This window comes from Equus caballus, chromosome 26, assembly GCF_041296265.1.
Source record: "Equus caballus isolate H_3958 breed thoroughbred chromosome 26, TB-T2T, whole genome shotgun sequence".
In the NCBI taxonomy this organism is placed as follows: domain Eukaryota; kingdom Metazoa; phylum Chordata; class Mammalia; order Perissodactyla; family Equidae; genus Equus; species Equus caballus.
Genome location: NC_091709.1, coordinates 45,834,270 through 45,861,381, shown reverse-complemented (window position 1 = coordinate 45,861,381; position 27,112 = coordinate 45,834,270). Strand labels below are relative to the sequence as shown.

The following is a 27,112-nucleotide window of genomic DNA, read 5'->3' as shown; positions in this document are numbered from 1 at the left end:
TTCATTGGATCAAGGAGAAAACTTCCATTAAAATAAAAACAGTTGGGGCCAGTCTGGTGGCACAGAAGTTAAGTTTGCATATTCTGCTTCAGCGGTCCGGGGTTCACTGGTTCGGATCCTGGGTGTGGACCTACGCACTACTTGTCAAGCCATGCTGTGGCAGGCGTCCCACATATAAAGTAGAAGAAGATGGGCATGGATGTTAGCTCAGGGCCAGTCTTCCTCAGCAAAAAGAGGAGGATGTGTGGCAGATGTTAGCTCAGGGCTGATCTTCCTCAAAATAAATAAATAAACAATAAAAACAAAATCCATTTCCACAAATCAACCAAAATGGATTATCTAATTCTCTAACCAGGAGATAGTTATTGAGCCTTAAGCATTAAGACAGATCAGATTCACAATGTTTATTATTGCCGTAGGAGCCCTCATATTAAAACAGCAATTTGAGTCAGTTTAGCACTATAATATGAAAACAGTGAGCACATCCTTTCATGGATGGTGCTTAATTCTGGCCCAGTGCTCTGGTGCTGCCAGGTGCCACTCGGGATGAATTCTGGAGGGCCCAACTCCTTGCCCTGTCTTCTCTAAAAAGCTGGTGAAAGATGAAACCCAACACGGAAAGGCGCCACGCCTGGGAAATCAGCAGTAATCTTGACCTGCGCGCCTGGGAAAGAGGAGGGCAAGCGTGCCTTGACTTGCTTGGAGTAAACTATGGAAAGAGAGATCGATGAAACATGAATCTCAGGGTGACCACAAGAGGTTTCACTGTAGAATCCTGTTACATTACAAGAACACTTAGAACAATTTGCTTGTTAACTCCTCTCCACCAAAACCAAAATCTGCTAAACAGAACAAAACCAAAGAGAAGAAAACTGGTCTCTTCGTCAGCAGTTCAATATGGCGGAAGAGGGTGGGGTCAGCAGCTGTCCACTCCTCTGCTCCGAGAGCTGGCTCTTCCTCCTAGAGAGTCCCGGCCAAATGGCCAGTGTCGGAAATGGAAAGAGCCCAGGGTCTCCAGGGTACTTCAGAGTAAGGAGAGTTCTAGAACTCACACAACCCAGAGCCTGCTTTCCACCAAAGCAGTCGGCCATGAGGGCTACATCCTCACTCAGAATACCCTCACTCGTCAGGACGTTTTTGGAACTCCTCCTGGAATTGCCTTCAGAGCCAGTCTGTGAGCCATACCCAAATACCAGTGTCGCTGCCTGAGATTCGGACCCCGTGTCCTCATCAGGAGCCTAGTGCTGACATTAGTCCCGCCACACTGGACTGGCGGGTTATGATGAGCTTTGTGCGTGAGCCGCTCACGACGGGGAGGGCACTGGGCAGCTGAGCTTGGGCCTTCCAGCACTCACACAGCTGGTCCTCTCACCTCCTCAGCCTGCAGGCTCCCCTCTTCGGGCTCCCTCAGAGAAGCCTTTGCTCCCCTGCCCCTCGCTGAAAAGGCTGGAGCGCCCCAAGGCCCAGTCGTCAGATCCTCTCACTCCCTGGAAGGTGCGTCGCTGCCGCGGGCTGTGAATGCTTTCCACAGCGGGGTGATTCACAGTGCTGCCTCCAGCCCCAGCCTCCTCTGGAGCTTCAGCTCATCAGTCTAGCTGTGCACTTGCACCTCCCTCTGAAGGTCGCACAGGCCTCTCGTGCCTAACGTGTGCCCAGCCAAACTCTTGATTCCTCTGCTTGCTCCTTCCCCAGTCCTCCCCTGGCATCCCCACTGTCCCCGCTCAGCCCCCAAACAGCATCACCCTGGACGTCCCTCTCTCACATCCCTCTCCCTTCGGCATGTACCTTGAATCTGGTCACCTCGGTCATCGTCACTGCTGCCCCTCTGGTCAGGCTGCCGCCATCTTCTCACCTCTGCTGCAGCTGCCTCCCATCCTCTCGGCCCGCCCTCAGCAGCCGGCACGAGCGTGGTGAGCCGTCCATCAGGCCAGGGCCTGCCCCTGCTCAGAGTACTGTCCTGAGTCTTCACAGCCGTCTCGAGGCCTCGGTGTCTCCCTGACCTCCTCTCCTGACACTTCGGCATCCTCAGCCGCACTCCACACACGCACTGCGGCCCTTGTCGCTCCACATGCCCATTGCCCAGGGCTGCCGGAGGGCCTTCCACTGCTTTCCGTGGCCTGTGATGCTCCACTTGCAGATCTCTGCGTGGCTCGTCCTTCGCTTCACTCAGGTCTCCACTCAAATACCTGAAGAGTGGCCCCACCTCGTCTCTCCAACCCTTCACGCCATTCCATCTTTATTTGTATTATGTGACATAGGCCATTCTGTCTGTTTGTTGTCAGTGTCTCCACCTGCATATAAGCTCCATGAGGGAAGAACTCATCTCGTTCACTTCTGAGCCTCCAGTTCGTAGGAGGGGGCCGGGAGCTCGGTGAACACCTGTCGTAAATGAGCTGCCCCAGTGCTCCAAGCTGCAGCACCCCTGCCCGTGTCACGAGCCACCATGGCATGGGTGAGGCCCCTACACCGTGGGGATGGGTAAGGCCCTCTGCTGCCACGGGCGCAGGGAAAGCCCCTTCTCACCAGCAGGCTCTGCGGAGGGGCTGCTGAGCCCCAGCAGTGTAATTTGTGAGACAAAAGAAATAGTCTCTAGTCTCTACTCTCTTACCTAGTTAGAGGTTAAAAAAAAAAAAAGTTCCAGGCCATTAACAAGCAGCAGATCAGAAAGTACAAACGTGAGTCTGTTTGTAGCGCTCACCACGGGACGCTGAAGCAGGAGTGGTCTGACTTGGGGACGGGATGTCTGGAAGGGCTCCCTAGAGAGTGGTTTCAGGCTGCATGTTGAGGGTCTGAATGTAACACATCAACCATTTAGATCACGATGAGATGAACTGGTAAAACTTTATGTAGTAGGCTACTTCGTATTTCTCAGTTTTTCTTTCCATAACTCAAAGAAATGGTATAACTGCAGCCTTTCCAAATTAAAACTCCCTCATAATGGATGTGCACATCTTGGCTTCTTCCATCAGCTCATCTGTTTCTGAATTACACTCTAGCAGCAGATTCCTCACTTCCCTCTTCCCAAAATCACTTGTCGACTTTTTCAACACGATACTTTAGACAACAGATCGCACACAGAGAGAAGTGGAAAAGGTGTTACTTAGCCCAGCTGGGAATTTGCTTCTTCTGTAAAATGCACTCGTGTAGCAGACGGGTCAGCTCTGATGTACATGTAGAGCCTGAATCACAACCAGATTAGTCCTGCTTCAACACATGTCAGAGTGCACTGAGGAGGAAGGTGGGCACGGATCTTAGTTCAGGGCCAGTCTTCCTCAGCAAAGAGAGGAGGATTGGCAACAGCTCAGGGCTAATCTTCCTCAAAAAAAAAAAAAAAAATTAAAAAAAATCCATTGAAATAAGCAGGTGTCAGTAGCCATAAAAGAAATACCACTGGCAAAGACAGAATTCTCAGAATGGTGCATCATCTCTTACATGGAGACAACACATAATTTTCAAATTTCAGATTCAGTGTAGGTTTAACTGATAAATTTGGCATAGCCCGGGAGAAAACACACAAGCTCAGACACAGGGTTTGTAATCAGAGGGCTGGGATGTAAGCACCAAATACGGTACTTCCTAACTGACTGGCCTTCTCAGGGAAGGTATTCACATGCTTCTGGGCCACCGTTTCCTCCTCGATAAACTGGAACGTATACCCGTTTCCGAGAGTTTTACAGAGCACGTTAGCTGGCGCGTGGAAATGCGTGCTGGGCGCAGTAATACTCCGTGACTGAAGCCGTGAGGACTCTCGCTGGCTGTTGCGCTTCCTTCTGCCGTGCGGATTCTCACACACCTATGGCCCCATGGGATTTAGGCATCTTCTCTGAAAGATCTTTTTGAGAGTTACCTTCTGGTTTAGTTTCCGGGGAAAATTCAGTTTATAGGTAGTAAATTTTAAAGATGAGAGTTTGTGCCGTCAAATATGTTTTTGTGTACTGCGATAACACAGTGTGGGGAGGAGCAGAGGTGGGACTGTGAAGAGGAGGCGGTGGGCGCACACTGCCTGCTCCTACATGCCTTTGGAGGAGGATGGCCATGACCCCAAGGGAAACACGAAGCTACCAGATTTCCTCATGTTGTCACTGTCGTTATTGGACTTTCACCCTCACACGACGAGGAAAAAGATTGGAAGAAAAACACGAAAGTACCAGTGGGACCTGTGGGACAACATCAAGCTTGTCAGTAGAGTCTTGGAAGGAGAGTAGGGGGAAGACACTAAAAAAATTTGAAGAAATCATGGCCCAAAATGTCCAGATTTGAGGTAAACTATAAACCTACAGATCCAAGGAGAGAAAACTACACCACAGCACCTCATAATCAAATGGCAGAAAACCAGCGGCAAAGAGAAACTGCTAAACGCAACAAGGGGAAAGCACGCTGGGTAGAGAGGAACAGAGGTGAGAAGGGCAGCGGGCTCCTTGTCAGAGACCACGCGGGCGAGGACCCCAGGGCAGCACCGTGCAAGTCGTGACAGAAAACCCTGCACCCAGCAGGAAGGCCTTCCAGAAATAATGAGGACGGGACACCTGTCAGACAGCCCGAAGCCGAGGGAATGCTCTGTCAGCACACCTGCCCCTCAGGAAGTGTTCTCCCGGCGGAAGGAAAATGAGACCAGGTGGGTCTCGGAGGAAAGGGGAGCGCCAGCAACGTCAGATAGGTGGGTATTTTTCTTCATATCTTTTCAAAGACTTTAAAAGGTAGCTGTTTAAAGTGAAAATAATAAAAATGTATTTTGAGGTATTCAACATATGTACGACAACAATTGCCAAAGGATGGAAGGGGAAAATGGCGTGTGTGTAGGCTGCTCGCACGGCACGTAAGCAGTGTGATGTGTTTTGAAGGTAGACTGTGGAAAGTTAAACGTATGTATTTTATACCCTAGGGTAACACTAAAAGAAAAATTTAAAAATCAAAGAGGTACAGCCAATAATGGAGATAAAATGGAATCACAAAATAATGCTAAGTTAATCCAAAAGAAAGCAGACATTGAAGGGAAAAAAGAACAAAGAACAGATAAGACAAGTAGAAAACAAATAGCAGGAGGACAGATTTAAATCCACGTAAGTTAATAATCACATTAAATGCAAATGATCTGTAAATGGCTTGGGGTTCACAGGTTTGGATCCCGGATGTGGACCTACACACCACTCATCAAGCCATGCTGTGCTGGCATCCCACATACAAAATAGAGGAAGACTGGCACAGATGTGAGCTCAGGGACAGACTTCCTCAGGCAAAAAGAGGAATACTGGCAACAGATGTTAGCTCAAGGCCAATCTTCCTCACCAGAAAAAAAAAAAAGGTAGAGATTGTCAAATTAAAAGTACAAGACTTGGGCTGGCCCAGTCGCGTAGCGGTTAAGTGCGCACGTTCCACTTTGGTGGCCTGGGGTTCACCGGTTCGGATCCCAGGCGTGGACATGGCACCGCTTGGCACACCATGCTGTGGTAGGCATCCCACATATAAAGTAGAGGAAGATGGGCACGGATGTTAGCTCAGGGCCAGTCTTCCTCAGCAAAAAGAGGAGGATTGGCAGCAGATGTTAGCTTAGGGCTAATCTTCCTCAAAAAAAAAAAAACAACATAAAAGTACAAGACTTACCTGGTGGCACAGTGGTTAAGTTCGTGTGCTCCGCTTCTGTGGCCCAGGGTTTGCAGCTTCAGATCCCAAGTGCAGGTCTAGCACTGCTCATCAAGCCATACAGCAGCAGCATGCCAACGAAATAGAGGAAGACTGTCACAGACGCTAACTCAGGACCAATCTCCCTCACAAAAAAATAAAGAAACGTAAAAAAGAAAGAAAAATACAGGGCCTAACTGTATGCTGTTTACGAGAAAGCCACATTAAATATAAAGATGTGTAGGTTAGGGGCCGACCTGCTGGCACAGCAGTTAAGTTCGCATGTTCTGCTTCTCAGCGGCCTGGGGTTCACCGGTTTGGATCCCGGCTGTGGACATGGCACTGCTTGGCAAAAGCCATGCTGTGGCAGGTGTCCCATGTATAAAGTAGAGGAAGATGGGCATGGATGTTAGCTCAGGGCCAGTCTTCCTCAGCAAAAAGAGGACTGGCAGTAGTTAGCTCAGGGCTAATCTTCCTCAAAAAAAAAAAAAAACAAAAGACGTGTAGGTTAAAGGATGGAAATGTATTTTAAAATATTTTATATATATATCAATATTACATATGTAAAATGTTTACATATATATATGTATATAAAAAACATATACGAAAACTAGTTCAAGGAAAGCTGCAGTGGCTCTCCTGACATCAGGCAAAGTAGAATTCAGTGGAGGGATTATTGGCAGGGGTGAGTGAGGACATTTTGTAATGATGAGTCAATTCATTAAGAGAGCGTGACATTCTCAAATGTGTATGCACTTAGTGATAGAGCTTCAAAACACGTGGAGTGAAAACTGACAGAGCTGAACGGAAAAATGAACAAATCACAATGACGGTCAAGATTTTGACATCTCTCTCGATAGGAGATAGAACAGGCAGACAGAAAATCCGTCAGGATGGAGAAGACTGAACAACATCGCCAGCCCACTTGAGAGCAGCGGCGTCTGTAGAAGGCACCACCCAGAACAGTGGAATACACGTTCTTTCCAGGAGCGCCTGGGGCATTGACAAGACGCACCGCATTTTGGGCTGTAAAACAAGTCTCAATAAATTTAAAAGGATTGGAATCATACATGATATGTTTCCTGACCATAGTGGAATTAAATTAGAAGTCAATACTAGAAATCTAATTAAATTAGAAATCAAAATTAGAAAGATATCTGGAAATTCTCCAAATATTTGGAAATTAGGTAAGTCAATTTAAGTTAGAACGTGTGCCATACAGCGTACTGAAGAGTAAGGTGGTGTCACAAAGTCAAATAAATGACTGGTCTCACCATTCTCTAAGAGTTAGAAACGCTTTATGTACTACATGATGTTGTATACTATATTAGTCATGCATAATAGATTATCCCTATATATGCAAAACGTAAAGATGCATAAGCATTCTCTTCATTGCAAATTAACCAGGGATCCTCACGCCGTCACCAGATACGACTGCAGACCCTGGAAGACTTGCGAAGTCTCTGTGCAGCAGGCTTCGCGCCCCACCATGCTCTGTGAAGGCTCCTGGCCTTACAACACCCTTCCAGAACTCCTCTCCTTAATTGCTGCCTCTCCCTCGGGCTTGCTCACTCCTCCCCCATCTTCCGCCGTTCACAACTCCCGGGATGCTCCCTCTGCTCTATCTACCCCTCGCCCTGCACACAGCCCCTCTCCCCGCAGCTCCACTGATTCTGCTTTTCCCCAGGAACCCAGGGACATGTAGACGTGAGATCTAATGGCCTTACTCAGTCCTCAGCCTCTTGATCTTGTTTTCTCTCCTCAGGCTCTTGAATGCCGCCCTGGCTCAGCTCAGCTCCTTTGCTGGAGCAGCTGTGAAGCCATCACAGGCTCTGCTTTCCCTTGCTGTAGCCTAACGGAGAGGACACGTCAAGGCTCAGCCTTCCCCACCTCAGTTCTGGGCACCAGCTGTGCCTGTAATTAGTAGGTGCTCACTAATGTTTAGGTAGTTAATGAATGAATCAATGAGTGAACACAAGAATGACTTGTTCCCCCAAAAGTCACCTGCCACTTCCCTGCGTGGGTGAGCAAAGCAGGGTTTGATTCTGGTTCCCTCCACTTGCTAGCACGGTGACTCCAGAAAAACCACTTTCTGAACGCCACTGTCCACTGTGACGGGGTGAACGAGGCCCACTCGGCATGCGGCTGTGAGGGTGAGTCCTGCGTGCACTGGGCCTGGGGCTCCTGCACACGCAAGTGCTCTGTAAACTGGCTGTGCAATGTGCGGTCCAGGGGACACAGGTTCTCCCAAGAACTTGTAAGTAACGCTGCCTTCTCAAAGTGCAATGAGGAAAGCCCAGATACTTAGAATGTACAAATTAGGGACCTAACTGAAAACAGATAAGTAGAGAGTTGTGGACCTTGTTGCCTCCTCCAGAGACCAGAGCAAAGTTCTTTCCTTCACCTGATGGAACACAGATGTGCCTCAGACTCCGGGTCTCTGCTGAGCAGCAAGCAGGGAACGGGACTCGGTGTCTGCCCTCACAGGGCACAGACAGTGTGGCTGTGGTGGTGGGCACCCCGGTGGGACCCCCTCCGCTTGACCGTGGCATGAGGTCACAGAGAGACAGTGTTGGGGAGCGTGCTGAGGACTGTCCAGGACGTGAGCCCCTCACTGGAGCCGAGTGCCATGCTGAGGGACGGGGCGACTCCCCAGGCGTCTGGGCTTATCTGCCTCTACACTCCACACATCCTTCCCTCTGCTCTGATTCCTGAGCTTTGGAGGCACCTTTGTGATGGGTAGTTTGGGTTGCTAGGGAGACAGAAACTTGGAAGAAGGTGCCCTTGATGGGGACGAGAGCATCCCAGTCACCAGCAGTGACTGCCCCAAGGTCAAGTTCTGTGCTAGCCCCTTACTCCATAAACCTCAGTTTCTGTGAGTGAGCATGACCCGAGGCAGCCTTTCCTTGTCCAGATCATTCTGGGGCTGTAAAGGAGGGCGGAGGCCCAGACTATGGGCCCAGCAGGTCTCGTAGCAGACTGCCATCCCCAAACCTTCCCCTGGACAACATCACAGTCACTTCACTGTGCCCTTTCAACCTGCTATTCTGTTTAGCACCTAAATGTGACGAAAACAATCCTCCATCCTTTTATCAGTCTGTTGCCACACACTGGCTGACTCCTCTGAAGACACCGAGCACATCTAGAGTTGCATGTTTACCTTGAGAGTAACAGTTCTCAACACCTTTTTCTGAGTTAAAAAACCCTCAAAAATTCTGATAAATCCTCCGCTAACCCAACATAACTACCCCCCTCCCCCCACAAGATCCCAATTACAAGGCTGTGCCTCTTGGAGGAAGTCGGCAATCTGCTGGACAGATCCTGGTTCCCTGCTGGGAGAGGCCACCTCTCCTCAGCCCCTCGGGACTGCGGGAGCATGGCCAAGTGAGAGCTGCTTCGCCTTCTTTCCTGCTGGGGGTGGCAGAGGAGAGCCAGCAAGACGAGCCAGCAGACACAGAGCTCTCGCATCCTGCTCTAAGCCCTTCTACCCCCGGGCCTCAGGAGACCACGGGGATGCACAAGGGCGATGGAAGTGCGGGGGCGGTGTGAGGTCTTCCCTCCCCTTCCTCCCTTCTGGTGGGATTCACCATTACAAGTTCACCAAGGGCCCATGTGGCCAGAATGGGCTCCTGGTGGGGACAGTAGGGTGAAGTTTTGTCTGTGTAGTTTGGAAATTGCTGTTTATGGAGTGCTAACTGTGTACCAAGCATTTTGATAGACACTTTCACGTGGCTCCTCATTTAGTCTTTACAGTAACAATGTAGATGATTTAAATCTTCAGTTTATAGATGAGAAAATGAAGGCCCAGCAAGCCTTTAAGTAACTTTTCTAGGATGGCAGTGGTGAGTGACTCCAAATTGCTTGTCTCACCTCTGTATGACGCTGCTGTGCTCTGGCATGGAGATAAAGTCTTAGCCCATGTTTTAGCTTATGCATTTAATATATGCATTTTTTTTAAACAAAGGTAATTAACCAGATAATTAAGTGTGAGCATGTGTCAGCATGTGTGTGAGCGTGTGTCTGAGCTGTGCTTTAAGGAGCCAGGTAGTTGTCAGGAAATATGAGTTTGGTGTTTTCTTTGTGTCACTGTGAGCGCCTGTGTTGGAGAGATGTGGCATTGGGAGTCATTGCCTGTGACAACAGCTGTCATAGGGCGTGTGGAGTTAGGGATGTCTCAGTGCCATGTCCTTGTCCTCTGGTCCTTAATTAGCCACAGCTTAGTTCTCAGAGTACTGTTTTGTTCTGTCCTTCCTTCCCCTCCCCAGTTGGGGTAGATGTGGGGTAGATGGAAACACCTGTCACCATCTAGGGAACTAGCGTCCCTTAACCCGTAGAGCTAACTGGATGGGGATGATGAGTGTGTATATGGAGAGGAGGTGAGCAAGGAGGGAGTTCTTGGACCTTCCTTCCTGTCAGAGGGAGGGTTGTGTGTGTCAGGGGCTTCTGTCTAGGGAACCTAGGTCAGCACACACCAGCTTTAGGGTAAAACATTTCAGGTCTCCTTGTGTTCAAAGAAATGCAACTTACAAATTCCTAATCATCCTATTGAAATATGGTGACATCCTAACCTTTCAGTCTGGATTTTTCCACAAATCCGTGCAGATAGTAACAGGGAAGAGCGTTGCCTGCCGCTGATGATGATCCGTCTTTGGCCAGCAGTAAATCCTCCATGCTGGTGCCTGGGCCTGGTGTGGGCACACGTGTGTTGAGTTGCACACCTTGTGGAGCCACTTATTTCTCAGTTGTTCAGCGTGGGGGTAATGTGGTTATTTAAGCCTAGCTGCAGGCCCTGTTCCAGTGCTGCTGCTGCTGCTGCTGACGGGTGTGACTGAGTGAGCTGCGTGCTTATTAGAGACGTTTGTCTGTGACGACGCCTGTGACTTGAGAGCTCAGAGCTGTGGAGGATGTCACTCAGGGAAGCTCTGTGGTTACCTGGTTAAAACTGCGTTCCCAGTTTATAGCTGTTAGTGGCTCTGTTAGCACAGCTTCTCCTCCCCTACGCTCCCCCTCCCCACTCCCAAGTGATTTAAATATTATGGACATTCACAAGAAATCTGTCTACTGTCTGGGAGGAACATTGTATGTGCAGTGATTCTGCGTCCATCCAAGCTCTTGGTAGGACTTGGTGAGGAGAAAATGGCTCCAAAATGTCAAGAGGGGACTAAATTGATAAAAATGTGGGAAAAACCCAAGCAGAATATGATTTCATTTGTTTTGATTTGCCTGGGCTTTAATAATGAAATAATGCTTTTTTAAAATGTTTGGTCCCATGTGTATGATTTTCAAAAACATGCAAAACTAATCTATAGTGATAGAAATCAGGACATCAGTTGCTTATGAGTAGAATTGACTGGAAGGGAGGGGGCATGAGGGAGCTTCATGGTGACGGAAATGTTCTGTATCTTGTTAGGATTATGTTTTCTATGGGTGTATACATTTGTCAAAACTTTTGAATTGTACATAGAAGATTTGTGCAGTTTACCCTGAGTAAATTTTAACCTCATTTTGACAAGACCATCCAAGAAACATACTTTTATTTACGTAATTTTACATTAAATGTAACTAATCCCTATCTACTGCTGTCAACTTTTTGACAGTTCAAGTGAAGGATAGAAGCTTTACCTTCCTTCATATAATCCCATTTCATCTAAAATTGTCTTAAATATTCCCTCTAAATACGTTGGGAACCATATGAGACACTAGAATAATTTTTACTTCAACCAACAAACATAATTTAGAGAAATCAAGAGAAGAATTGGAGTGTGTACGTACCCTTATTTTTATTCTTTCCTCCTTCTTGATGTTCCAAGGTTCTTTCTTTTATCATTTCCTTTCTGTTTAGAGAACTTCCTTTAGCTATTCTCTCTTCTGTTTCTTCTTTTAGATTTGCAGAAAAGTTACGGAAATTGTATGGAATACCCCTCACCAAGCTTCCCCTAATGTTAACATCCTACATAACCGTAGAATAGTTTTTGAAACAGGAAATTAACATTGGTACACCTTTATTACCTAATCTTCAGCCCTAATTCAAGTTTTGCCAGTTTTCCCACTAATCTCCTTTTCCTGAAAACAGCTTTGAGATGTAATTCACGTACCATGAGATTCAACCATTTACAGTGTATAATTCAGTCGTTTTTAGTATATTCATAGAGTTGTGCAACCATGACCACCATCTAATTTTAGAATATGTTTATCACCACCAATAGGAACCCCCCATACCCCTTAGCAGTCCCCATTCTCCTTTCCACTCAGCCCCGGGAAACCGCTCATCTGCTTTCTGTCTCTACTGATTTACCTATTCTGGGCAATTCATAAAATTGGAATTTTTATTTTAGGCTTTTGTGTCTGGCTTCTTTCATTTAGCGTGTTTTCAAGGATCATCCATGTTGTAGCATGTGTCACTACTTCATTCCTTCTCATTGCCAAATAAATATTCCATCGTATAGAATTACCACATTTTGTTTATCCATTTGTCACTTGATGGACTTTTGGGCTGTGTTATGAATTGTCAAATTAACACTTCTTAAGTGAAGCACAGGTTGCCGGATGGTGAGCTGCAGTTCAATAATAGCCCACAAGAAGAACTGAAAAAGAGAAGTTCATTACTCACAGGTCCTGGAGGAAGTACACAGCGTGCCTTGAGGGACCACACAGGGAGGTCAAGGCAGAGTGCAGACAGAGACAGGCCCCAGGGCACATGCGTTTTTGAGGGTCTGTTGGTGAAGTGCTTTGGGGTTCCCAGGCTACAGCTGAATTGGTCCATTCAAACCAAAAGACTGCAGTTTTGGTAAGCCCCATGGGGGTCTTATCTAAGGGGCACATAAGGGAAAGGCTCTGGGAGGCAGGGGAGATTGTTGATCACAAGGGCTATTGGAGAAATCACTTCAGAGACTTATATTTGCTTTGGACTCTGTGGGTGTTATTTAGGGCATGTGCTTGTGTCAGGGGCCAAGTGTCAGTTGAAGGTCCCTGCAGACCATTTGGCCAAACAAAATGGATGTCAAGGCAGCAATGCCATGGAGTAGGTGAGCTAAACTCTCGATAGGCTGTTACTGAATAATGCTGCTTTGAACATTTCTGTGCAGGTTTTTGTGTAGTCTAGCCATTCTTTTAGTGTAGATCTGCTGGCAACAGATTCTCTTAGTTTTTCTTCATCTGTCAATGTTTTGAACTCCCCTTCATTTCTGAAGGACATTTTCCCTGGGTGTAGGATTCTGGGTTGCCAGTTCTTTTCTTTGAACACATGGAAAATGTTGTGCCACTTCCTTCTGGCCTCCATGGTTTCTGATGAGAAATCCAGTATTGTTGAATTATTTTTCTCCCATAAGTGAGGTGTCATTTCTCTCTTGCTGCTTTTAAGATTTTTTTCTTTGTATTTAGTTTTCAGAAGTTTGGCTGTAATGTGTCTTGGTGTAGATTTCTTGAGGTCTATCCCACTTGGCTTTTGCTCAGCTTGTTGGATCTGTATGTTTCTGTCTTGCCAAAGAGCGTAAAATTTCAGCCATTATTTCTTAGAGTATTTTGCAGCCCTGCCAACTTTCTGTCTCTTTCCAGAACTGCAATGACATGAATGTTAGATCTTTTTTATAGTTCCACTGGACCCAGAAGCTCTGTTCATTTGATTTTTCAGTCTATTTTCTGTCATTCAGATTGGGTAATTTCTCTTGTCCCATTGTCCAGTTCACTGATTGTTTGCTCTGGCCCCTCCATTCTTCTCCACCAAGTTCTTCATTTCAGTTACTATATTTTTCAGTTCTAACATTTCATTTTGTTCTTCTTTGTATCTTCTCTTTGCTGAGACTTGCAGTTTTTTCATTTGTTTCCAGGAGGTTATTGTTGCTCATTGAAGAACCTTTTTTATGACTGCTGAAAAACCCTCCCCAGATAATTGTAACACCTGTGTCATCCCTGTGTTGGGGCAGGTGAATGCCTTTTCTCATTCAAGTTGCTACACCCATTTCCAAACCCAAAATTGAGCCATCTATTGGAATCTTTTCAGTCTCAAATAATAAGTTTTTCCATGATTATTTTAAAAGAGAAATTGTATAGTTATCACTCAGAATTTGCTAATCTGTGGCCCAAACAGACCCGAGTTCTGTGTTATCTCCTGCTTGTGCAGTTTGGGTGCATCACCCATTTGCCTTCCCTTCATCTGTATTCTCTTCAAATGCTGTCACTGAGCTGACCGTGTTTCCTTCTGGTGACATCATCATGAAGTTATTCCCGGTGGCTGCATCCTTAACTACATTTGTCTCATTTATGACTTCCAGTGGCTCGTTTTATTTTACCCTCTTTTGAGGGCTTCATAGCTGTCTCTTCAGCTTGCCTAATTATTTTGTTCTGAAATGTCCTTATAATTTGTATTACGTCAACCTTAGCCACATAAAATACAATCTTTTAAGTCGTTCAGCAAATACTTATTGTATTGGGGATGGAATGATGAGCAAGACAGACAAGGTCATTGCTTTCCTGAAGCTTTTGAAGCCTAGTACCTGAGGATTACTGTAAATGCTCAATAAGAACATGATTACCTTTTGACCTTGTTCCCAAGACAGACATAGATGAAAAGAAATTAATCTTGTCAACTTGCTGTTTTCTTGTTTAACCTGAGAGGTGACTCAAGGGTCACAAGGATTTGTGAGCTTGTTTTACAGAAGAAAAAGAATACCTTCAAGGAAGTTAACGTCACCAAATAAGCAGTGCCCAGCTTCTGTTGACACCAGAAGTCAGATTGCCCAAGGGCTGATCTGGAGTGAAAGAAACGAAGATTACCCCTTTGTTTCTCCAAACTCCTCCTGCCAAGCCCCTAGCTCTGTAAAAGCCCCTGCTTTCTTCTCTGTTAAGGCGGATTTCAGAAAACCCATCCTCCTGCCTTCTTGTCTTGGCCATTAGAATAAACCTTTCTCCTTCTCCAAGCACTGATGTCTCAGTGATGGGCTCACTGCTTATCAGACACACAAACTTGAGATTAAGGTTTGGTACCACTTTGAGTCTAGTTGGGGAGGAGCGAAGATAACTTCATAGAATAAATGGTATGTAGAGAATTTAAATAGGGTGATGGGTGACAGAGTGAGTGGGTAGTAACTTTACACTGGGTGGGAAGGGACGAGCTCTCTGAGGAGATGATATTTAAGCTGAAATTTGATTATTTTGTAGACTTTCCACCTCTCTGTTTTCATTACCCTTCTGTTCTTGCATGTTGTACACTTCTTCCATTAGAGCCTGTTATGGGCTGAATTGTTGAAAATTCATATGTTAAAGCCCTAACCCTGAGTGTCTCCGAATGTGACTGTATTTGGAAATGCGGCCTTTAATGAGATAATTAAGTAAAAATGAGGCCGTTAGGTTGGATCCTAATCCAGTCTGACAGGTGTCCTTGCAAGAAGAGATTAGGACACACAGATGCTAGGGATGTGTGAATACAGAGAGCAGGCCATCTGCACGCAAGGAGAGAGGCCTCAGGGGAGCCAACCCTGCTGACCCCATGATCTTGAACCTCCAGCCTCCAGCACTATGGGAAAATAACTGCCTGTTGTGCAAGCTCCCCAGTCTGTGGCATTTGTTACGGCAGCCGAGCTAAGGCAGAGCCCTTAGCATGCTGACCACAGGTATGTTAAATTCCCTGTCTGATAATTCCAACATCTCTGTCTTATCTGAGTCTAGTTCTGATGCTTGATTGGTCTCTTCAGACTTCATTTCTTTCCTTTTAGCATGCGTTGTAATTTTTGGTTGAAGGCTGGATATTATTTATTGGGTAACAGGAACTGAGATAAACAGGCGTCGGTGTGAGGTGTTATGTTAGTCTGGCAGGGGTTGGGCAGTATTGAATATAGGTTCCAGAGGCTTCATATTCCTCTGTCGTCCTTGCGCTTTCTCACCTGTTGCCTCTGAGTTTCCCTGACAACCCACCTTAGATGGAGCCTGCATCTTGCAGTCTCCCAGCTGTAATCCTCTGTGTTTATAGTTCCTGCTGTGTGTGCCGTGTCTGGTGATCCCTGTTAGTATGAGTTAAGGTGTGTGAGAGGAGGGCAAGTGTTCTGTCATCTTATGATTGAATCTCGGTCTTGTGGTGGCCTGTGTCTCTGGGCTCTAACCCTCACAAGTGTTTCTTAGCCCTCTCCCCTCCTTAGGTGAGTCAGGAACAGAAGAAGGGCCAAAGTGGGAGAATACCCTTCTCCTTGGGTGGGATAAGGCTTTGGTAAAGTCTTTTCTCCTGGAGAAATTCCCTTTGTTGTCGGAAGCACCCTGGCTGTATTGCATGATCTTCCTATCCCCTGCCGGAGCCGTGTGAGAACCTGATGGGGCTCTGGGAAGTCAAACTCAACTGTGGGGCCCCCCTAGACTGCAACCCCCAGGAGTTTCTTACGTTCATAGTAGGCCACGCCCAGCTTTCAACAATTTGTCAAAATGATCATTTATGTGTTCTATTAGTTTATGGCTCTAGTGACTTCTGTTCCAGGGAAGCTGATCTTGGCTGTGACTCTCTGGATTTACCTCTTTCTCTAGAATTTAGTGTGGCCATTACCTGAAACCTCAGTTCAATGATAGGTCCAAGAAAATATTTGATTTTTAGTTTGTTCTCCTTTTCTTGTTGTAAGGATGGGACTGACAGTTTCCAAGCTCTTTACATGTTAAGACTGCTAAGCTGAGATTTGGAAGGATCAAAGTGTTTGGTGATTAGAGGAAGAGCATTCTGGGCAGAGTAGCCATCTAGGACAAAAGGACTAAGCATATTTGGGAAACAGAGCAGGCCGATGTTACTGGTTCATGGTGAGGAGGGGCGAGTGATGTCCCATGAGCCTGGGGACGCAGGCTGGGCGAGGTCAGATGGGGCTTGGTCAAGGACCTGGGATTTCATCCTGGATGCAGTGAGGATCTGCTGGAGAGCAGGGAGGTGACATAATCTGATTTCCATTTACAAGGTTTCATTCTGACTGCAGTGTGGAAGATGGATAGGGATGGGAAGAGGAGAGAATGAAGTACTAAATAAGAAAGCCACTGAGAAGGTGATTACTGTAGCCTAGGTGAGACAAGATAGCTTAGCTTGGGTGGTAGTTATGGATTTAGGGTGTGTTGGAAGTGGATTGGAGAGTCATCAGCAGATATGTGGAATTTGAAGCCATGGGAGTGGGTGAGGGGTCACCTAGGGAGAGTAAGTGCAGAGGGAAGCCCAGGACGGAGCCCTGGAGGACTCAAACGTCTAGAGGCCAGTTATAAGGAAGAGGATCTGGTGGAGGGGGACTGCTTTGGGAAACCAAGAAAAGAAAGTATGTCGAGGAGGAGGGCATGGTCAGCTGTGGCCAGAGAGGTCAGTTGAGATGAGAGTGGAACAGTGACAACATGGAGGTCATTGGTGACCTTGAGAGAAGCAGTCTCAGGGAGGGGGAGGTGATCGCAGCATGAGTCAGGCTGAAGGAAGCTATGTGAGGCAAAGCAGTGGCCACAACGACAGCCACATCCTTCAGGCAGAGTCTCTGGGAAGGGAAGCAAAAACTGGGCAGTAACTGGAGGCCAATTTGGGGTCAAGGAGTATGATTTCCTTGCCTTCTTCCCTCTTCTTTGAAGTGTGTAAGCTCAGGGCTCATGGAGCTGCTGGACAAATCCATGTTCCTGGGTGCCCAAGGAGGATTGTGCACAGCCTAAGACATGGCTGACGTGGCCTGGGCTATGGTCCAGAATCCACAGAGGTGGGTGCTCCGAGGTGGCTGGCGAGCCTGTAGGAGGGAGGAGTGCATGTGAGCGTGTGTCCTGAGACTTTCACCACAATCGGGAAGTGCCTGACAGGAAACCTTGATTACATTTGAAGTCCATTGGCATTATCAAAAATTTTATCAGCAAATGAAAAGGAAGATCTGTTGGATCCTTTAAATATAATTTCAACTCTTATACATTTTGGATGGTTGTACAGTGATAAACAGTTTGTACAATGGTTTATCACCTGCATATGTGAACAGATAGCATCATTTTGGTTGTGAAGAATTTGAAGAGGTCATTATTACCTGTTCTCAATTAGGAATTGTGTGAAGTCATTTGAAACATAAAATATAATGTGAAGAATTATGGTCACAGAAATAAGTTTCTCATTAAATTGGATAATATTTTGTTTGAAAAACACTTAACCAAACCAGATATACAAACGGCAAGAAAGCACACGAAAAGATGTGTCTTTTCAAATATTTTGCCTGTTTTTATTGGGTTGTTTGTTTTGTTATTATTGAGTTTTCAGAGATCTGTTTACATTCTGGATTCAGGGTTTCTTTTAATCAGATAGGTGTTTTGCAAATATTTTCTCCCAGTCCAGTGGGTTGTCTTTTCATTTCCTAACTGTATCTTTTGAAGAGGAGATTCTTTTAATTTTGATATAGTTTATCAATTTTTTTCTCACGTGGATTGTGCTTTTGGCCTTATACCTAAGAAATCTTTACCTAACTCAAGGTTGCAAAGATTTTCGCTTGTTTTCTTCTAGAAGTTTTATAGTTTTGTTTTTTACATTTAGATCTATTATCAACTTTTCTGTAATTTTTGTATGGATTGAAGTTCTTTGCTTTCCATGTGGGTGTTCAATTTTTCTAGCACTGTTTGTTGAAAAGGCTGTTCTTTCTTGATTGAATTGCATTTATACTTCTTTTGAGATTTAACCATTGCTGTGGTCTGTTTCTGGGTTCTCTCATTCTGTTTCATTTATCGCTGTGTCTGTCCCTTCACTACTACCACGTTGTCTTGATAACTGTAAATCTTGAAATCTAGTACTCTGAGTCCTCCAGTGTTTTTCTTTTTGTAAATTATTTTGGCTGTCCTAATTCCTTTGCTTTTTTAAATAAATTTGAGAATCAGCTTGTTGATTTCTACAAAAAATCCTACTGGGATTTTGATTCAGATTGCATTGAATATATAGATAAATTTGGGGAGATTTGCCATCTTAACAATATTGGGTCCTCTCATCCATAAACATACTGTGTCTCTCCATTTAAGTTGTCTTTGATTTCTTATGTCAGTGTTTTGTGGCTTTTCAGCTTAGAAATCTTGCACGTATTTTGTAAAGATTTATATCTAAATGTTTCATGGTTTTGGTGCTATTATAAATGATAGTCTTTGAAAAATTTCATTTCCAATTTATCAATAATATAAGGATACAGTTGATCTTTGTATGTTCACCTTGTATCCTGTGACCTTGCTCAACTCAGTTACTTCTAGTAGCTTTGTTGTAGATTCTTTGGGATTTTCTCTGTAGACAGCATATCTTCTGCAAATAGGAACAGTTTAATCTCTTCCTTTCCAAACTATAAACCTTCCATTTCTTTTTCTTGCCTTGGGTTAGGATCTCCAGTATGATTTTGAGTAGGAGTGGTGAAAATGGACAGCCTTGCCTTGTACCTGATCTTAGGGGAGAGGCATTCAGTCTTGTACCATTAAGAACAACATTAGCTGCATGTTTTTTGTAGATGCCCTTTATCAAGTTCAAGATGTTCCTTTTTCCAGTTTGCTGATAGTTTTTATTATGAATCAGTGTTGAATTTTGTCAAAGGCTTTTTCTGCATATATTAAGGTGATCATTTAGTTTTTCTTCTTTAGTCCATTGTCATGGTAAGCAACATTAATTGATTTACAAATGTTGACCCAACCCTGTGTTCTACAGTAGATATCTGTTGTTTATGAAGTATTATCCTTTCTGTATATTACTGGATTCAACTTGCTAACAATTTGTTTAGGATTTTTCTGTCTATATTTATAAGAGATATTGGCCTTTTCTTTTAATATCTTGCCTAGTTTGGTATTAGGGTAATCCTGGACTCATAAAAAAAAGTTGAGGCTTATTCCCTCCTTTTCTGTTTTTGGAAGACTTGTGTAGAATTACCATTATTTCTTCTTTAAATGTTTGATAGGATTTGCCATGTTTGTCATGTATTTGTATGTATATGTATATGTATGTGTATATATATATATATATTTTTTTTAGTGAATTTTTGTGATTATGTCTTCCAAGGAATTTGATCCATTCCATTCAAGTTGTAAAATTTATGGGCACAAAGTTGTTGGTAATATTGTCTTATTATTCCTTTAATATCTGTAGGATCTATAGTGATGTTTCCTCTTTCATTCTTGATATTCGTAATTTGTGTCTGTCTTCTCTCTCTCTATTCTCTTTGTTTAATCTGGCTAGAGTTTTATCAACTTTATAGATTTTTTAAAAGGGGTCAGCTTTTTATTTTATTGATTTGTTCCTCGATTTTTTTTGAAGATTGGCACCTGAGCTAACATCTGTTTCCAGTCTCTTTTTTCCCCCTTCTTCTCCTCCCTTGCCAAAGCCCCCCAGTACAGGGTTGAATATTCTAGCTGTAAGTCCTTCTGGTTGTGCTGGATCACTTCACTATGGGCCTTTCATTTTCCTTGCTGTGTCATTGTAATTTCTGATTGAATGTTGGACATTGTGTTGGAGGCAGTGGAGCAGAGGTCAGCAAACTTTCCCTGTAATGGGCCAGATAGTAAATATTTTGGACTTTGAGGGCCACATCATGGTTTCCGTTGCATATTATTTTTCTATTTTTTTCTTTTTAAACAGCCCTTTAAAATATAAAACCGCTCTTAATTCATAGCCTGTGCAGAAACAGGGCATGGGTTGCATTTGGCCCCTGGGCCATGGTCGACCAACCTGTGTACTCGAAAATGAGGTAGGTAGTGTTTACTCCTAAAAACAGCCATACCTCTTGTTCTGCTGAGCTGTTAGTGTCAGGGGCTGAGCTGAGTTAGGGTTTTGTTGTTGCTGTGGTTACCTTCATGCACCGCTGACTTCAAATTTCTCCCCTTTCCTTGTGCTGAGGGTGGGGGCTGAGCTGCCAGAGTGTCTTCCTCAGGTCCTGCTCCACCCTCCACTGTTGGCCTTCCCTTTGGCTCTGTGCCTCAGAGGAGTCTCCTTCTTTCCTGTGTTCCTCCCCCAGCTGTGGACTGCTCTTCTGGCCTCTGGGTGTTTGCTGGGCTGCTAGTGGAGGACAGAGGGGAGTTCTCTGTTGTTTTGGTTTAGCTCCTGTCTCCTGTGTCTGGGTGGTGGGCCTTCCCAGTGATGCTGTCCTGCTCCTGTGGCAGCCACACTCTGCGCTGTGTCTTTGGCAGGTGTTGTGCTAGAGGCAGTTTCCTTCCCCTCCCCTAAAGCAGGAAGAGGCTGATGGTCTGGGCCCAGGAAGGCCCTGCCTCCCCCGGGTAGGCTCTGGGCGGCGGTTCCCACAGAGGGTTTGTTCAGTCCACTCTTTCAATCCACTTACTTCCTAAAAGGTTTTTTAAGTGTAGTGCTAAGAAAGAGGTACTGATTTGGAGTCTGGTTCCAATGACAATATGCAATTAAGAAGTGAATTAATGGCATGTTAAAGACTCACAGGAGGAAGAACTGGTAAGGGGAGTTGGGTCCATCCTGGTTAAGGGTCATAACTGTGTTGGGCTCTCGTTTCAGCCTAGCTGTTTTTAGTGGCTGCTACAGTATAGGCAGGGCTACCAGGTGCTGGAGCTGCAAGGAGCATTCGCATGGAACAAAATGGAATACCCTGTGAACATTGCAGCCTGTGACTTTGTGGGACTCAGTTCCCCTGAATAGAGGCCCTATCTGTATTTAGGCTCTGAGGGGTTTGCTGCACTTGGAGTGAAAATGAAGTAATACCTTTTAAAACAATCTGATAAGTGGACAGAATTAGAACAAACAGCATGAAAAGCCCTCATATTTTAGTTCAGCATTTTAAAATTACATGATTATGAGTAAGTTTTGAAGACAGGATGTTACTAAATAGTTGACAGTTGAGTTTTGTCATGCTGTTCTTATGAGCTCAGCTTTTACATCGCGAAGTGATGCTGTTTCTGCGTCAGCTCATAGTGTTCTAAACTGTCAAACCTGTCGTTCAGAGAGGGCAAGCACCCCCGAGGGCCAGATTCTGCCCCAGGATTCGTGTGGAAGGCTGTTCTAACCAGAAGCATTACCTCTTCCCCCAGATCCAGACGCAGAGGTGTGTCTCCATGTATTGCGACTTGTCCAGTCTGTGGTTCTGGAACCAGAAGTCTTCTCGAAGTCCGCCTCCGAGTTCCGGAGCTCCCTGCCCCTGCAGTGCATCGTGGCCATGTCCAAGAGCCGCAACCCCCACCTGCAGACTGTGGCCCAGGAGCTCCTGGAAGACCTCCGTGCCCTGCAGCATGATGTGTAGGGGCACTTGGCGTGTCCCTTCCCCTTCCCCAGGTCCCCACTTTGTATTCTGAAACCGTCACCGTGTGCCATATGTTATAGATGGCAAAATGTGATTGCCTAGAGATGGACCTCCCTCACTTCGTCCTGGAAGTGAACGTACTTTGGGTGGTTGGTTAATCTTGCCAAAGGGGAGCCTGAGAGAGACTCCTTCCTTCCAGAAAGGCCCGTGTCAGCTGTACCTGGAAGAGGGCCTTCTGAGAGCGGCTCCTGCTGCTCCGGAGACTTCCCCCATAAGAATGGGAGATTAAATAACCATCTCCTCTGTTGGTCAGCATTTTCCTGAGATGCGCTTCTTTGACAAGTGATTCATTCTCTCTCTAGTAATTATAATGAGTGCCCCAAAATGCAGATGTACCTTTAAACCTTTTGGTGAACCTGCTATTTCAGATGACATTGGACATTTTAGTTCTTTATTTTTGTGGCTCTTTTATTTTTGAATAAAGGAAGTCAGAAGAGTCATTGATGTGCAACAACTATTGTTTTAGACATATCGTAAACTTGATACTAGGAAGTTGGCTATTACAGTGCATATGCTTGGTTTGTAGAAAAACTCGTTCCGTTCTTCTGGGTCCTTTGGCTGTAAACTCAGAAGTTCAGATTTTGTATCACAGATAACATGGAAAGATGCTCCTGGATTGGAGCACATGCATTTGGTTGAACTTCCTTACATGATGTACACGGTGTGTCCAGGGTCCCCTCACCACATATCTCCTTCTCATCTTCACCCAGCCTGCTGCAGAGAACAAAGGAGGAGACACTTCACTTCTCACAGATAGCACGACGTGTGAGGGCAGGAGTTCCGCCTCAGTCACTCCTTAAAGTCACGTGAGGGAACGTGTTCCCTCCTTTCTTCTATGCTGCTTCCCACCGTGAGATGCTGCGGGTCCTTGGACTCCGGGCGTCCTGTAAGAGCGGGAACAAATGCAGGCCTGCCCTTCCAGGGGACTTAGGAACTGTTTCTGCTGTGTTTGACATTTTCGAGTGACTTCATGTTTCTGTTAAGTAGGTTTTTATGTGCAGTTTATGGCTGAGGCCGAATGAAGGAGCTTAGGGGAAGGCACAGTTGCTTGGATTTCATGAGCCAACACATTGTGCAACACCAGTTACCAGAGCAGAGCAATGTTGTAAAAGGCACTTTAAAATTCAGGGAGGCAGAAGTTGGTCCATCTGTGCTGTGTGGTTCCATAGGTCCTGATTATTCGCTAATAAAATTGAGGATGTGTTTTTGCACTTTTTCTAGCCTGATGTTTTCTTTTTGGTTATTTGTTTGATAAGGTAACGGGAAATAGCTACTGTAATTAGTTTGTGCTGCCTCTAGAAATGCAGGGGTTTTTCCTGCCAAAGATGGGATCAGTGATATGTAGAGAGATATGAGACTGGGCCAAGCCTGTGAATGTTGCCTAGTTTAGCTAATTAGTAGATGGATGTGATTAAGAAGGATAAGTTGTTTTCTCCTAATTTTGAAATGCTAAGGATAACAAGAGTTCTTATGAAAACTCCTTCAGGAAGAAACATGACCAATGCGTGTTTTGAAAGTGTATCACAGGAAAAGTGCTGAAGGCCAATTCTAAGGAGTGACCAGTCTTTCTAATGTTTCTCCTCTTCATATGAAGGTCAAGAGGAAAACATGGGTTCTTTAATTTTTTTGCATTGAGAGATCCAAAGAAAACTCAGTTTAAAAAGTATATGTAAAAGCATGTACTTGGCAGCATTTGAGGTCACTTATGAATTTTAAAATCAGAAACACAAGCAGTAAAATGGTACATATTTTTTTAAATTTAATTTTTAAAGAGTTCCTCTTACATTTATTAAGTTAAGGAACTCTTTTTCTCCATAGTGCCGTCAGTTTATATGTAAAGGCAGGAAACCTGCCAGGCCAGGTCCCATCTCTTTTCTGTGAAGTCCCAAGGAAGCAGATCCTTGTTAAGATGCAGGTCAAGCAGAACTTTGTGGCCGGCTTTGGATGCCCTGTGTTGCTCATGGCGTGAATTGGGATGAGCTTCATGCTGTAAGGGCTTCTTCTCATCCCAGATGTTTATATAGCCCCTTGGCTTTCACTTATTCCAGAAGATTTTAAATTTAATTAGAGTTCCAAGCATAGCCGTACAAGTCTGAGACTTGAAGAAAATCAGCCCAAGGCTGGAGGTCAGACCATGGGCAAGGAGGGGTTTTAATAAAAGTTGTGAATGTGCCCATTACATGGATTCTACCAAACCTGCCATTTGCTGCATTGCCATGACATTAATAAGAATGGAAAAGGTTGATAAATAGTTTTGTAGACTTACTGATTTCTGAGAAGTCCTGACGTTGAAGTTTGCTCTATTTCCTTCTGTGATGTAGAAGTTTAGACTGCCTTTTAAGGACTTCTCTAACCAGCGTATGATCTCGCGCATAGACCCTGATAGAGTGTGGGACACAGTCCAGGATTCAGCATTCTAGAGAGGGTGTGCCAGCTCAGACGGTGGAGCGAATGAGCCCATTCAAAGGTCTTGGGGTACATTTCCAGTCCAGGCTCAGGTGGGGGTGGCAAAAGACAACTGGTACGCCTCCATCTTCACAGAGACTCGTCTTAAGGACCACGGCTGTCTCTCTGCTCTGAGAGTGTGCGCATTTAAATTTGTCTCCAAATGTAGAGTAAGATGTGGAATACGGAGTCCTTTGAATGTGTTAGTCGTGTTATAAAATGAAGACTCTTAGTGTCTGTTGTTTGTAATTCTTCAAGTTTTTTTAAATTGTGGTAAAATTTAAAACCATTTTTAAGTGTAGAATTCAGAGGCATTGTACATTCACAGTGCTGTGTAACCGTCACCACTGTCCATTTCCAGGAGGTTTTATCGCACCAAACAGAAAATGCGTAGCCATTAAACAGTAACTCCTCATTCCCAACTGCCCTCCCCCTAGTTGCTGCTATCCTCTGTTCTACTTCCGTCTCTGAATTTGACTACTCCACGCACCTCACGTAAGTGGAATCAAAATATTTGTGCTTTTGGGTCTGGCTTATTTCACTCAACATAATGCCTTCAAGGTTCATCCACGTTGTTGCAGGTGTCAGAACTTTAGTCCTCATATGGCTGTATGATACTCCATTGTATCTGTGAACCACACTTTGTTTATCCATTCCTCTGTTGATGGACACGGGTTGTTTCCAGCTTTTGGCCATCAGGGATAATGCTGCAGTGAATATTGATGTACAAGTATCTGGTTGAGTCACTGCTTTCAAGTCTTTTGGGTGTATACGTAAACGTGAAATTGCTGTATCGTATGGTAACTCTGTGTTTAACTATTAGAGGAACTGCCTCCTATTTTCCAACAGCTGCACCATTTTACATTCCCACTGGTAGCAGTGCACGAGGGTGCCAGTTTCTCCACATCCTTGCCAACACTTGTTATTGTCTTTTTTTTTTATTATAGCCATCCTAATGGATGTGGAGTGGTATCTTATTGTGATTTTGATTCCCTAATCAAAACCCTAATGACAATGATATTGAGCATTTTTTAAAAAATTTATTTTTATTTTTATTTATTTGGGTACTTTTGAGGAAGACTGACCCTGAGCTAACATCCGTGCCCATCTTCCTCTACTTTATGTGTGGGACGCCCACCACAGCATGGCTTGCCAAGCAGTGCCGTGTGTGCACCGGGATCCGAACCGGTGAACCCCAGGCTGCCAAAGCGGAATGTGCACACTTAACCGCTGTGCTACTGGGCCGGCCCCTGAGCATTTTTTCATGTACTTATTGGCCATTTGTGTATCTTCTTTGGAGAAATGTCTATTCAAGTCCTTTGCCCATTTTTGCACTGGCTTGTTTGCTCTTCTTCTTCTTTTTTTTTGGTGAAGAAAATTGCCCCTGAGCTAACATTTGTGCCAGTCTTCCTCCATTTTGTATGTGGGACACCACCACAGCATGGCTTGGTAAGTGGTGTGTAGGTCTGTGCCCAGAATTTGAACCTGCACACCCCCAGCTGCCGAAGCGGAGCATGCAAACTTAACCACCATACCACCGGGCCAGCCCTGGTTATTTGCTTTTTCTTGTTGAGTTCCAGGTGTTCTTTATACATTCTGGATATTAATCCCTTGTCAGATATATGATTTGCAAATATTTGCTCCTGTTCCGTGTGTCGTCTTTTCATTCTGTTGATAGTGTTCTTTGACGTACAAGAGTTTTTAATTTTGATGTAGTCCAACTTGATCTGTTTTTTCTTTTGTTGCCTGTGCTTTTAATGTCATATCCAAGAAATCATTGCCAAATTCGGGGTCATGAAGATTTTCCCCCATGTTTTCTCCTAAGAGTTTATAGTTTTATCTCTTCAGTTTAGGTCTTTGGTCTATTTTGAGTTAATTTTTGTATGTGGTAAGAGTCCAACCTCATGTTTTTTGCATGTTTTCCCAGCACCATTTGTTGAATTTTGTGATTGTCATTTGGCTTATGCTCATCATACTTTTAAAATATTTGGTTTGTTTCATGAAGAGCCTTTACCGTAAGGGTTTTAAGTTGTTCCCAATGGAGCTCCCTCGGCTGCTGCTTTCCCACTATGAATGTGTATTTAATGTTCTTAGAACTTACCTACCACAAAATGTCAGAAAAGATGACTCCGGGTCGTATAGTTTATTGCATTTTTTAATTGAAGGCATATATGTAGCTCAACTTTTCAGAATAAATGGTTTTATGCAAACTCTTACTCTTGAATCTCTGGGAGAGAGTTCAGGAAGCAGGAAGAGTGGGTGCAAAGGGCCCAAAGCACCTGTTTGGGGCACGTTTGAAGACAGCAGGGAGTGTGCAGGCCACAGGAAGACTTTGTGGCTTGCTGTGTCACGATGGCAGATCGTTGGAGAGCAATGGGCAGGAGCAACATCTGATTTGCATTCTAAAATGTAAAAAAACCAATTCTGTTTTTAAGATCGTTAGCTGACCATGCCCTCTGTCTTTAGCTGAGTGATCCTCTGCCAGCCCCCACCACTTAAGTGGCAGGAGTCTGAGATACCAAAACCGGTGACCAAGGAGTTTGTGTCCAAATGCACTTCCCCAGGGTGAAGCCTTCGCTCTCTCTGGGCGTCCCAGGCCAGCTTCTGTGGCTCCCAGCAAGCAGTCCTCGGACTCGTCACACTGAAGTCCGAAGTCCCTGTTCTCGTGGGACCCAGTGCCTGCTTACCTGCCATGCACGTGTTGTCGCGCAGGGCCCGGGTGATGCAGAGGTGACACGGCCCTGCCAGGATGGAGGAGAGCGCCTGCTCACTGCCAGCCCCACGTGGTCTGTGCCCTGCTGTCAGTC

At 45.0% G+C, this 27,112-nt stretch overlaps 1 protein-coding gene across 8 annotated transcripts in view; it reads left to right on the top strand.

Moving 5' to 3' along the window:
- Positions 1 to 23,071, top strand: part of HSF2BP (heat shock transcription factor 2 binding protein) — a 107,605-nt gene extending 84,534 nt beyond the window's left edge. For all 8 annotated transcript variants that reach the window (XM_014736406.3, XM_070252134.1, XM_070252136.1 and 5 more), the window contains one exon: positions 21,592 to 23,071. In XM_014736406.3, the coding sequence (XP_014591892.2) occupies positions 21,592 to 21,800 (209 nt within the window). In that variant the 3' untranslated portion in view covers positions 21,801 to 23,071. The remainder of the gene's footprint in view (positions 1 to 21,591) is intronic.
- Positions 23,072 to 27,112: the final 4,041 nt, after the last annotated feature.